Here is a 13,730-nt window from a genome sequence, read left to right as displayed (position 1 = left end):
TTTGGTGTGGCCTGGGCTGATGAGCCCAGGTTGACTATTTCTTATCTATACTAATAAAAGAGAAAAATGGTAATTGGCGTACGGCGATACCCTTTTCATTGGCTAAACAGGGCTATATGCAAATTAACTGCCAACTAAGATTGGCAGTTAACTGCCAACAAGATGGTGGTTAATTTGCATATGTAGGCACAATGCAGGGAGGCGAAAGGGAAAGCAGGAAGAAGCCCCCTGCCACTGACAGTGATCGGAAACCCAGGGGGGAGCTAAGAGCTGGGGGGCAGGGCAAAGGCGGCCCTGGGGCCGCCTTTGCCCTGCCCCCCAGCCATGATCGGAGAATTAGGTGCCTTTTCCGCCCTGGCCAGTGATAGCAGGAAGTAGGGGTGGAGCCAGCGATGGGAGCTGGGCACGGTCGAAGCTGGCAGTCCCAGGAGCTAGGGGTCCCTTGCCTGGGCCTAAAGTGAAGCCCACGATCGCGGGGCCGCTGCAGCTGTGGGTCCCCGCTGCCCGGGCCGGATGCCTAGGCCAGAGGCGTTATGCCTGGGCAGGAGCGGAGCCTGCAACCGCGGGGAGCTGGGGGTCCCCTGCCCAGGCCTGACACCTCTGCTGGAGGCCTCAGGCCTGGTCAAGGGGCCGATCCGGTGATTGGTGATCGGAGGGTGATGAGGGTCAACTCCTCTGGCCGAGGCATCAGGCCTGGCTGGGGGGCGGAGCCGGGGATTGGGGGGATATGATGGTCCCCTTACCCAGGCCTGAAGCCTGGGTCAGAGGCGTCAGGCTTGGGTGGGGGGTAGAGCAAGCGATCAGAGGGAGATGGGGGTCCCCTGCCCAGGCATGATTCCTGGGCCAGAGGCCTCAGGCCTGGGCGGGGGCCAGAGCCAGTGATTGGGGGGAGATGGGGGTCCCCTGTCCAAGACTGACACCTCTGGCTAAGGCATCAGGCCTGGGCAAGGGGCAGAGCCAGCAATCGGAGGGATCTGGGGGTCCCCTGCCCAGGCCTGATGCCTGGGCCAGAACCAGTGATGGGGGGAAATGAGGGTCCCCTGCCCAGGCCTGACACCTCTGTCAGAGGCGTCAGGCCTGGGCAAGGGGCCAATCCTGCGATTGGAGGGTGATGGGGGTCAACGCCTGAGGGCTCCCAGTATGTGTGAGGGGGCAGGCTGGGCTGAGGGACACTCCCCCCCACCCACACCCAGTGCACGAATTTCGTGCACCGGGCCCCTAGTATATAAATATGTAAGGAGGACCAGAGGGCCCACATTCTCTCCTCAGGGACACCAGAGCATCAGACATTGCATTGCCCAGAGCCCCATTGACCTCTCGAGAAAAATGTTAGGAAGAAGTTTTATACTGATCGCTGCAAAGCCTATGGAAACTGGAGCTGAGGACTTAAAAGGGCTTCCTCCAATCTCTGGGAAGAGTGCCCTCAGTATGAAAGAACTCAAGTGTAGGCAAGAGGAGCCAACATGTAGCTGCCTTTTGAGGGCATTGGTTTTTGGTTGGGGAAAATTCTATTGGTCATAATATAATGTGATGTTACTCAAACATCATCCATGGTATCTCAATAGGCCCTTGCCCAAAGTTCTTTAAGATGAAGTGTTGTGGGAACCTGAGGCTGCCCTGTTGAGAATCCTAACAGCAGCAATAGGAATTTCATAGACCTTTGCCGGTCAGCAAAAAAAAAAAAAAGCATGTTTTAATATAATTCAATCACGACAGTTGCCCTGTTGTTAACCCATTTAATGTGAGGAAACGGAGGCTCAGAGAAATTGTTGTCCTTATCCAATATCACACAGCAAGCTGATTGGTACTTGAACCCAGACCACTCTCAATGAGGATGGTGATGCCTACAAGTCATAAGTAGCAGCCACAGATGCAGTAGCCACACCTGAAGCCACTAAACATCAGAGTGGAGTCACACAGGCAGTGAGTGCATGGAGGGACAACCCTATCGATGCTGAACAGAATAAATGAACTAACCTGGACCCTGCCAGGGGAGAGAAGGGAATTGGAGGTGTGGGCGCCAGTGATTCCACTGCGGAGGGGATTAAAGGGCAAATACCATTACACACATTTTTCAGGCAGGGCCTGGGCATTTTTTTTCCCAATAAATTGTTCCTTAATTACCCTGCCCACCCCCATCCCTGCCTCACCCAAACCCAAGGCCAGTGTGGCCAGGTAAGCAAGGGTACATATCCTGTCCATTTTTTCACATATAACACACTTTATCAACTTTTTTTCCTGTCTCTAAACAGCAAATTATGAGACTCCCGAGGCTTCCAGAAGGAATTGAGAGTCTTCTGACCAAGAAATAGCCTTTCAAACAACTTGGAAACCTGTTTGAGAGTGCCATTATCTGGGAGAGATGAGTCTCCAAAACAGTCCACTCCTGGCTCTTCTTTCTTCCTTAGGACACAGCACCACTTAGAGTCCAAGAATCATTCCACAAACTGGCTTTGGAGCAGTGAGCCCACAACCCAAACCAGCACCTCTGCAGCTCCCTACCCTCACCTTCCCAGAGCTCCTCTCCCCGCACTTTGCTTCCTACCTCGACTGCGTCTCCGGCTACGTGAGGGGTCAGTGTAGAAGGTCAGCTGGGGGTCATTTTCTGTCTCTGTGCCAGAATCCCCTTCAGGATTCAGGAAGGCGGAACCAGCTGTAATGAATAGGACCATGGTAAAGAACATCTTCAGTCTTGTGTTCATGGTACCACATCATTGGGCAAGTTCAAGATAAAAATCAATAAAAATGAGAGCAGGTTGACTGACAATGTGGGAGGAGTAACCATGGAATTGGAGCTTCCTGAGATACAGATTTATTGGAGAAATCAACTTTTATATTACATCAATCACTGAAGCCCTCCTTCCACCCAGCCCATGCTTCTACCAAGGAGGGCTATTGCTGATGGCTACCTACTGGGCAGGCCCGCATAGATGGTGGGTGGAAAAGGAAGAAAGGGAAACTTCCCTCATTCCAGGTCAGGCTTCTGGTTGATATGAGACTGGATTTATGCCTTAAGGGGCATATGTCTAGAAGCCTTAATATCTATAGGATATTATATTTTTTCTGGTTCTAGAATTTATATATATTCAATGTGCAGAGAGAAGATAATAAAGAAAAAACAAAAAATATGTAAAAGCAACAACCCCGATGTCCCCTAAATCATTTAAATCAGAGAAAAACTGATGTATACCAGTTTTTAACATTTGATATATATATATATACTGTCTGCCTTTTCTGATACAAAAACATATGAATTTTATTAAATCTCCCCTTAAAAATGGCATTCCGCTGCACCTTCTCTTTTATTACCTCATTTTTTTCCCATGTCATATAAATGAGAGGCCAACTTTCCATATTAACAGGTACAATCTCTATTGTCGTAAATGACTGCGTGGTTGGCCACTGGATAGGAGACAGTGTGCAGGCAGTTAACCAGTTCCCTCTTCATAGACACTGAAGCTATTTCCAATCTTCCTCTCTTTTAAACAATGTGATAAAGAGTCTCTGACACCCATATATGCATATTTTTTCCAATTATCCTAAGGGTACATTCTTTTTGATGAAATTACTTGGGCATCGGGTTTATATATTATTTGAGTTTTTTGGTAACTCATACTCAATAGTCCCCCAGAAAAGATTGCATGAGAGTGGTGGTTGAGTATATGAAGGGTCCTGCCTCCACCAATAGGAAGGAATCTACCTGCATGCCCCAACCTCAGACCGGGTACCTCGCGCCTTGTTGTTGATCCGCTTCCTCTGGCTGCTGGAGGTGTGCGAGAGCAGTGTGGCCTGCTGGTGGTTGGAGTCCACAGGGCTGGTGGCGATGATGTTATCTTTGTACTTGTTCATCAGCGACAGCTTGGCATTGTCACTCCCTGTGTAAGAAAAAGTCAAGGCAAGAACTTTGAGAGGAGAAGGTCAGAGAAAGTGAGAGTGAGGGAATCTGCATAAACCAAGGAAGTGGTTTTCACAGAATTAAAACAAGGAACCTTTCAAGTGAGAGGTTGGCAGAGACGGAAATACTCTGATTTCTAGGAGACCACAAAGTTATGAAAATAATAAAGGAAAAGTAATTCCAACTGGAAGTTCAATTAAACTAATTCTGTGTGGATAGGGTCACCAGGTATGGCCCTTTAACTAGATATAAACTGTAGAATTTAATTTGAGTGTATTCACCCAGAACATGCCCTCTCATCACCACAGTCTGCACTAGTCTCTATTGTCTGACATCCAGCTCATTCACATGTTTGTGAGATCCGCTTGCTTTCTGGAAGCAGCTGACTCTGTAACCCCTGAGCAGCATAGGGCTACTTGATGGGCTTAGCATCAGGCCAGGTGCTATGGGAATCTGAGACATTGATGATCTAACCCAGCCGTGGGCAAACTACGGCCCGCGGGCCGGATCTGGCCCGTTTGAAATGAATAAAACTAAAAAATAAAAAGATCGTACCCTTTTATGTAATGATGTTTACTTTGAATTTATATTAGTTCACACAAACACTCCATCCATGCTTTTGTTCCGGCCTTCCGGTCCAGTTTAAGAACCCATTGTGGCCCTCGAGTCAAAAAGTTTGCCCACTCCTTCTAACCCCTATTCTTAAGGAGTTCCCACCTGGTGTGAGGTCCATGCCAGCCTTCTCATTGCAGCCCTGCAGGGAGTCGAGGGTGCGGGTGACCTGGCTGGCAAAGTCTTCCCCTCCATTCATGCACTCCCTCTGCAGGTGGTGGCGCAGGTCGGTGATGTCATACTCATAGCCATCCAGGATAGGTGTCTCCCGGATGCTCAGGGTGCCACTGGAGTTGTGGCCCTGCACACGGGCATTGCGCAGACTCTCCCGCCCATGCCCGCCAATCAGCACAGAGGGGATGTAGTGGATCTCATTGGCCGCCTCAGCACTGGCACTCTTCTGGGGCTGGGGGACCCGGCGGCGTTTACACCAGCGGCGGCGAGTGTACAGGATCATTACCAGGCATAAGATGGACAGCAGCAGCGCGATCATGCCACCCTGGAGAGAGGAAAGCAGATGGAGGCGGGGGACAGTGAGCTGGTCCCTCAGAGAGGCATCGCCCCTCTGCTACCACCACCAGTCACTAATTAGTTCATTCATTCAGATGCAAGAAGCACTTGTAACAAGTGCCACTTAGCAAAAAGGGACAGTCTGCTGTAACCTGTGTTTGAGGTGAAAGAAAGATGGGGCTGGGATGACCAATGCATCATTTCAAGTGTTCCACAGTTGCTTCCAACTTAGCAAACAATTTGAATAAAGACATCTTTGTGATTGTATGTGTGTGTGTTTCAGCTTCAGAAAAAAGGGGTAGGGTTAGTCTGTTAAGGCAAATCTGATCCATGCAAAGCTACTTTCAGGCCAATTCTTTTAGCAGTGTGAGGGGATCTGGTTTCTACCTCTCTCACATCTGAAAATCAATTGTGTACATATTTTTACTCTGGCTCCACCAACAATCAGTGAGTCCTCTAAATTCGAAACCTCAGGTTCCCGATCTGTGTGATGGAGAAGAGACACCTCCACAGGGTGGTGGTCAGGACTAAGTTAGGTAATAGTGTAAAGTGCCCAATAGAGTGTAACTCACAGAATCAAGGCCATCCTCAGCCTAACCTTAAATATCTCCATCAAAGTGACTGCCCAGCAGGGAAGACCAAGGACCAATCTAAAGGGAAGTTTCTATCCAAGTGTGTGCAGGAACCTTACCATCTGACATGACTTTTGGGTCACCACTGACCTGGGAGACAGCCGCCTCCCACTCCTACAGGCCACAGTGATGCTCCCATTCTCACTGCATCTCCAGGGAAGAGATCAAGACTCCTGCCCTAGAGTCAGGCTGGCAGGAGAGTTTTCTTCTGAACCTTATGCTCCAAGTCTACCCTCTGAAGCCATAACTTAAATACCAGGAGCTGTGAGTTTGTCAGAGATCAGGATGCAGTGCTCGAGATCGAGCCCCTCCCTGGACACCTACCCAGAACAGGGCTGGGAGGGAAAGTCTGGCAAGCCTGTGCTGCTCAGCACCCAGAAGACATAAATTGTCCTGTGCACAACTGTAATCACTCCTTTATTTGGTCCATGTTTCTCCAAACCTATTTCATTACATGGGGGTGTGCCACATGGCTCCTCTCTTGATCAACCTTGGGCTTTAATCACTGTAGCCCCGTCATACAGGTTGGAAATGAAAACCCCACAGGCTGAGTCAATATTATTCCCCCATACTTCTTAAAGGGGACTTTTTCCAATCTCATAATCATTATGTCTTGGATTTATAAAGTTTCTCTCCCCATAAATCTTTCCATTTACCCTCCCTCTCCTATCATCACTGTGAACAAAGAAGCATGTGCATGCACATACACACATAAACATATACCAACAACACACACACAAACATATACAAAAACACACATTCACAACACACACACACACATTCACAAAATACCCTCACACACAAACACAAACACACAAAAACATACACGAAACACATACACACACACACACACACACACACGATGTTGAAACTTTTGAACAGGCAGCACAGAGGAGCTGAGACAAGAAGCAACAGAGTAGCTGCCAAGTGACAGGTCACACCAGGTGGCTTATTGGGGCCTCCAGGTTTTCAAATGTCTTTTATCTGTGGAACTCCTTCTCCTAGTGAAATCTCTTATGCAAGTACAGAGCAAGCATAAACATGAAGCTGCTCAGGTTATGGCTGGGGTGAGAGTCCACAGCCACGAATCCTGGCTCCTTGCTGACTCCCTGCTGCCCTGTCCTCCACCCTCCATCCGGGGTCCTGAAGACGTGCACACAAAGCCTCTGGGGCTTCAAAAGTGATGTATCTGAGCCCGCACCAGTTTGCAGAGAGGGGATGCTGAGTCCGACCCAATAGGTTTTCCACAGACCAACCCGTGTCTCAGAGTCAGACCCATATCCTTTCCTTCACCCCAAACTGAAACTGCAACAATAGGTAACTAACCACACAGGAAGAAAAACTTGCAGAGTGAGAAAAGTTGTCAGACACTGAATTAGGTCTGTGCAAGCAAGAGGTAATTTCATTCCCTAAAGAGCTCTAAGAGTAGCATAAACATCCATCTCTGAAGAATGGTTTAAACACCACCTTTCCTGCACACACAGACGTTTCGGGAGTCCCTTCCACTCGCCCCTCCACCCTGCCCCCAATTCTCCTTTCAGATGGCCACTGCAGGGCTGGAAGATCAGTATTAGGTTCTTTCCTGATATTATCCTATATAATAAAGAGATAATATCCTAATTAGACTGAACAGCAGAATGTCCGTCTGGACATCCTTCTGGATGACCGTCTGGACAACCTTCTGGACGAAGCTGGGACTGCGAGGGCTGGCCAAGACTGAGAGGGGCTGCGAGGGCAGGCTGGGGCTGGCTGGGGCTGTGAGGGCCGAGCCCCTTGCATGAATTTTGTGCACTGGGCCTCTAATGCAGGGATAAAAAGAGAACAGTTGTCTATTATGCGGTCTTACTATGTATCAGACATTTGTTTTAATTGCTCCACACTTTTAACTCTAAGGGGTAGAGTTAAACTATTTAATTAGATTACATGGTCCCTATTTTACATTTGAAAAGGCTAAGGCAGAGAAAAACACACAGTAAAACCCAACTTGCCCAAAGTCACACAGCATATGACTAGGACTGAAATGGGAATAAAGAGACTGCCACTTCAGAGCACCTACTCTAACCCACGTGACCACAGTCATCCTGAATTGAGTTTCATTCCTGGCATATATATCATAATCCTATTTCCTCCTACATCCATCCTAACTTCTTGAAGGAAAAGAGAAACTATTCAAAGTGCCCATCCAGCTGACCGTGGATCAGACAGCACTGTCATCAACACATGTCCTTGGACTAAGCACCCACAAGGTGTTCCACCTAGGACCCATCAGCAGTGGGAAATCCACACTCCCATTTTCAGGTCATACATTGCTCCCTGCCTGGAGGAAGTGGTTCTCAACCTTCCTAATGCCGCTACCCTTTAATACGGTTCCTCATGTTGTGGTGACCCCCAACCATAAAATTATTTTCGTTGCTACTTCATAACTGTAATTTTGCTACTGTTATGAATCATAATGTAAATATCTGATATGCAGGATGTATTTTCATTGTTCGCAACCCACAGGTTAAGAACCGCTGCTAGGCCCTCAACTTAGTTGAATTTCAAAAAAGAAATCTGTGTTCTGGTTCAACTGCGAGACTCACTGAAAATCTCTAGGTTCAGCTCCCCATTTTCTGATACAGAAAGAAGGCCCAGAGAAACGGCAAAGCTAGACAGTGCTCAATTGGCTCTAGACCAAGACTCTCATTCACTGCTCTTTCATGGGACTGTTTTGGTTAGGTTAATGTGAAATTCTCATTTCCACGTGTCCGCCTAGGCACTAAGGACTAGTTTATGTTTATTTTGTCAAAAACATCATGACTTAAAGGAAGCTAGAACAGACATTTTCATTTGGCTAAACCAGTGTATTTAGCATTTCTAACTTGTGCCAGCAAAACATTTCCTCTGCTCAGCGTAAGTGATTCCTGATGATCTCAACTCTTTAATAATCAGTTACCAAGAATGAGTTCCAGACACCAGGTGAAATAGCACAGGCCCTAGAGTGAAGATTCTCAGGTACTCACTGATGTCGTGGGGTAGTTTCTCTGCTTCTAGAATCCAGATTTGTGGCAGGTGCCACAACATTTTGATACAGCTTATCGATTATGGATTATTACATACACTAGAGGCCCAGTGCACGGGATTCATGCACTAGTGGGGGGCGTGGCCTACGGGATTGGTCTGCTGTGGGAACATCACTCACCCAGGTCAGCCAAGGGGCTGTGGACCCGCCCTCTGAGCAGCTGCTCCTGCTGTGGAAGCGCTTCTCATCCTGGTCAGCTGAGCGGCCCTCCCACTGTGAGAGCACACTGACCACCAGGGGGCAGCTCCTGCGTGGAGGACCTGCCCCCTGGTGGTCAGTGCACGTCATAGTTACTGGTCAAGTGGTGGTTTTGATTATTCTGCCATTCGGTTGCTGGACTTTTATTATATAGGATAATACTACACATACATAATGCTATGCGATATTATTATGTAATTTGATATGAATATTTTATAATAATGATTTGTAAAATCACCACACACAAATTCCTCTGAATTGCTTATCTGCCCTATCCAGAAAGGAAGTCATAGGTAGGCTAAACACACACACACACACACACACACACACACACACACACACACACACACACATTCTCTCTCTCTCTCTCTCTCTCTCTCTCTCTCTCTCTCTCTCTCTCTCTCTCCTATACTATACTAGAAAAAGGCACAAGTGTAGCCTCCTGATCACTTTTTACAGAGACAACTTGGAAATCCAGTGTTCACCTCTGATTACTTTTACAGTCCTGTGATAAACTGTAGTTCTTTGATATTATCATTACTTGTGATCTCTCGTACTTCCACAGAGGATTTTTCAACAGTTTCAGTAAAAAACACATATGATGTAGGATTTTCTTTCAAATCTTCTAATGAAATAAAGAGGTGGGGCAAGTGGAATGGAAAGAAAGCCTGGGCCACCAGCTGTAGCTAGGAGCTTCCTGATAGCCAAGTCGAAGAAAGGCAAATTGCCCGTATCTTCTTGTCTGACAAAAGCCAAGTCTGTTGGGAGGAACAGACCTGCTCCACGCATTCAACTCCAAACAGACTTCCACCTGGATGTGAGCATGAGCACATGACAACATAATGGATCTATAGAAAGTGCTAAGAGTTCTTCACACACGCGACTCTGGCTCTGAGTTTCTGTAATACCTTAGCTGTGTTCGGAGAATATTCTTCATTTATGTGTCTTAGTTTGCTTTTATGGCATTAAGAACAAAACAAAATTAAGAAACATCTGGATCCAAGTGAAACAAGTTGCAAACTATGAATCTTAAAAAATACCCCTTGCCAGTGTGGCTCAGTTGGTTGAGTGTTGTTCCACGCACTGAGAGATCACAGGCTCAATTCCCAGTCAGGGCACATGTCCAGGTTTCAGACGCAATCCCCAGTAGGGGGTGTGCAGGAGGCAATGGATCAATGTTTCTCTCTCCTTCCCCCCCCCTCTCTCAAATCAATAAAAACATATTTAAAAAATAATAATAACACTGCATGATATGAAATTATTTTGCTCTTTGTTCATCTTTCCATGAGTTTTCTGATTATTCTATTGATTTTCCTCAAAACTGAACATTTTGTAACTAGACGTGCATTTGGGGTATATGAGAATTCCACATCTATTAACAAGTTGCTTGCAAAAAAAAGTGGCATTTAAAAATATGTTTTTCTTTAAAAATCAATAAATCGTTTCTACTGGCTTTAACAGAGATCAAACAAATGAAATCGGCTTTTATTTTATTATGACACTGACATTTTCGCCACTTACCCTAGAGAATAGCATGAGGTTTGTCAGGTAATTTGCAGACTTTAGAATCTTTTATATAACACCGATGGTGATTGCCCAGGGATAGAACATGCTTGGCAGATCTCCCTTCTATGCTTAGCCCAGTCATGTAGGTCAACTACAAGGCCATCTCATTATCTGACCTGTGTATTGGTTCTGGGTATGGGTCACATCTCCCTCCCTTAGTTAACTCCTCCTTGTCCTTCAAAGTGAATTTAGTGACATAATCTCAGAATATGATTCCCTAATCTCGCTGAATTGCCCATAGAACCCTCCATATGACTCTAACCACAAGGACGTTTACCTTTGATGTGCTTGTCAACCTCATCTAAGTTTTAGACTTCATGAGAGCAGGAGCCACCAAGGTCCAGGGTTAAGCCCAGTGCATGGCATATAGCAAGTGTTCAATAATTGTAAAAGAAAGAGACGGAAGAAAGGAGAGAAGTAGAGGTAAACTTTGAGTATATTTCAATATGGACATCTTCTATGGGCCTGCAAGCAAAGCTTATATAAGTCAGTTGCTTATGTGACTCATTCATTCAATTCATTCCTCAATCATTCACCAAGTACCTACTCACTTTAGCAAGGCATTTTTCTAGTGGTCACTGTTATGGGGATTCTGCCATAACTAATACAAGTATAGATCCTAATCTCATGGAGTTTACACTGGAGTTAGAGAAAATAATCTGTATAACTCATTTTTAAAGGTAAATGCAGGCACAAAGGAAGATAAAAACAGCTCACAGGGGCTAGAAGGCAGTCATTACTCTTCTTCTTCCAAGAGAAGAAACTGGGACAGGTAAAGAGATCTTGGACTAGAAGGTACTCTAGAGGAATCCTTCTCTTACCCCAAATCAGTGTCATATGATCCCTAGATCTCAAAATAAAGAATCTGGATCTATCAATGTCATCAACACTTAGGACGTCACCTGGATTTTGTGAACCCTTGGCAAAGAAATGGAAAAGCTGAGATTTGTTTCCAGCTACCATCTGTCAAGGGACTACAGCCAATTAATCAGCTCACATTTCAAAGCTGTTTCACCCTAGGAGGAACCAGAGGAGTGAATCTGAGACATAATTAATTATCCCTCAAGACAACTGGACATACTGAATTCCAGTGATATTCCAAAGGGAATTAAAGGATGGCTAACAAAATAAGATTCAAATAGACAAGTTTGGTGGCTCATGTCAACTATTTCTCCCCAGTAACAAACCCGAAGGTCTGGGCACAGGTCCCTTCTCATGTATGACAATGATCACTCACATTCGTCTCTGGCTTTCAAAGGAAACAGACCAAGAGGAGAAAAACTAATGCCCACATGGGAAATGCTGGCTATATTCTAATCTACATTCAAATGGGCCAGGGATAAGGAATGAATGAGGTAGATAGGTGACTTTTCAAAGTCTCATCCAACCCTGTGTTTTTATGAGCCCAATGGAAAACCAGACCCAAATTACTAATAACATGAACATCACCAATAAAACAGCAGGGTTAACCAGTGGAATGATAGCGCATAACTTTCTGGAGCTACCTGAGGCCTTCATCTATCAAATGAAGTGATTGAAAGACCTGAATCTTCCAACCTGAACATGTCCTGAGTGTAATACTGGTCCCTGTAGAACTGGAAGTAACTTGAAAGAGGTAAACCGATGGTAGAGAACATGTCTGTGAGCAATTCCTTCCCAGTAAAGCCAGAAACTGCAGACCACGAAAATAACGGGCCCTCTCCTTCCAAGGTGGGCCAATGAAGTCCCCATAAGCCTACCTACCCACTTCCCCAAAGGCATAATAAGGCCTTTGAAATCAGATGATGTCATTGAAATTGTAGTAACAAATTCTTGACCTTGAGGCTCCTTTTACTGCCAGAAGGCATCACCTAAACTAGAAGAGAAAGCTCCATGGTTTGTTCTTCCGGCAAATTCTCTTTTCTGTGATGGCTGGTGAATAGAAATCCATTATCCCCTACCCGTCTCCTTCCCAAATGGAAGACGAGAGAAACACTTCAAGCATATTAAGTACAGAGTTCAATTTATAAATTATTAGGAACATTACCTCCCCTTGAGGGCTTTCAGAAGTCTTTAATCGTGTGGAAATGCCTTCCAGTTGCCATGGGCCACCATATTAATTAGGAGGCCTCAATATGTCCTCTGGGGCTTCTGACGTGAATTGCACATCCCACTGGCAGGGGACAGACCCGCCTGCCAGGTTAGCCTCTCACTGGGGCATGATGCCAATGCAGCCTGCTGTCGTGAGCTGCTTCAAAACCTCTTCCCCACTCTTCTAGATCAAGTATCCAAAGCTTAGGAAAGAAATAGGATGTCTCTCCAATATCCCCTCTCATTAAAATGTAATTTGTTGGGTAAAGGTAGGGACCAGGCAATTTTCCATAAGCAAGAGGCACACTCTAAGAATAAGGGTCTTCCAGGTCAGGCAGGTTGACATTTGAGGGCCCTTCCAAACAAAGAAGCCAAGAGCATGGAGTTTTCTCAGGAGGAAACTCAACTGTATAGCTTTACTTTTTTGTTTCTAGGTCTAAAAGTTTTATTTCTGTTAGGTTTGATCACTACCTATGTCTTTAATCGGGAAAGTTTGTCTTCAGTTTCTTCATAAGACTTCAGGAGTTTCATCTAATGACAGCCTGAAGCCCTACAGGGAAGTGGCCGGAGGCTAGTGTGCTGGAGTCAGCCTGGGCTATTTCAAGTTGTTCTTTCAGATTCTTTTTATAGAGCTGCTTTTTTGGTTTTGGGATTTTTCTTGCCTCAGAGCCTTCACTTTTCTGTCCCAGAGCAAAAGCAAAGGAGTGCATTTGCTCATAAGTTGCTCAGAGCTGTCTAATCATTAGCAGCTTCAGGGACCTGTCCTTTGATTTGACCTGTCTATCGTTTAATGAGAATGCTAAGGCCAACTGACGCTGAGAGAAGTAGGGTGAGAGAGAAGCAGCTTGTTATGGGATGAGTTTTCTAGGTCCAAGGCGACCCTAATAGATCACCTAATTCCAAAGAATGGCCTAGCCTCCTGCAGACCTGGCAGCAGTGAGGAATCAGGTGACAGGGGCAAAGCTGCAGTCTTCACATCCCTCTAGATCAGTGGTTCTCAACCTTCTGGCCCTTTAAATACAGTTCCTCATGTTGTGACCCAACCATAAAATTATTTTTGTTGCTACTTCGTAACTGTAATGTTGCTACTGTTATGAATCATAAAGTAAATATCTGACATGCAGAATGGTCTTAGGCAACCCCTGTGAAAGGGTCGTTCGACCACCAAAGGGGTCGCGACCCACAG

General features: G+C 45.9%; 1 protein-coding gene across 1 annotated transcript in view; it reads right to left on the bottom strand.

The window, feature by feature from the left end:
• Positions 1 to 13,730, bottom strand: part of ASTN1 (astrotactin 1) — a 283,425-nt gene that overhangs the window by 143,271 nt on the left and 126,424 nt on the right. Inside the window, exons 3-5 of the mRNA XM_059675026.1 lie at positions 4,613 to 5,006; positions 3,729 to 3,875; positions 2,546 to 2,653 (exon numbers count right to left, since the gene is read on the bottom strand). Of these exons, the coding sequence (XP_059531009.1) occupies positions 2,546 to 2,653; positions 3,729 to 3,875; positions 4,613 to 5,006 (649 nt within the window). The remainder of the gene's footprint in view (positions 1 to 2,545; positions 2,654 to 3,728; positions 3,876 to 4,612; positions 5,007 to 13,730) is intronic.

The sequence above is a fragment of the Myotis daubentonii genome, chromosome 18 (genome assembly GCF_963259705.1).
Source record: "Myotis daubentonii chromosome 18, mMyoDau2.1, whole genome shotgun sequence".
Taxonomy (NCBI): Eukaryota; Metazoa; Chordata; class Mammalia; order Chiroptera; family Vespertilionidae; genus Myotis; species Myotis daubentonii.
Note: the sequence above shows the minus strand (reverse complement) of the source record. Positions and strands in the feature narration are given on the sequence as shown.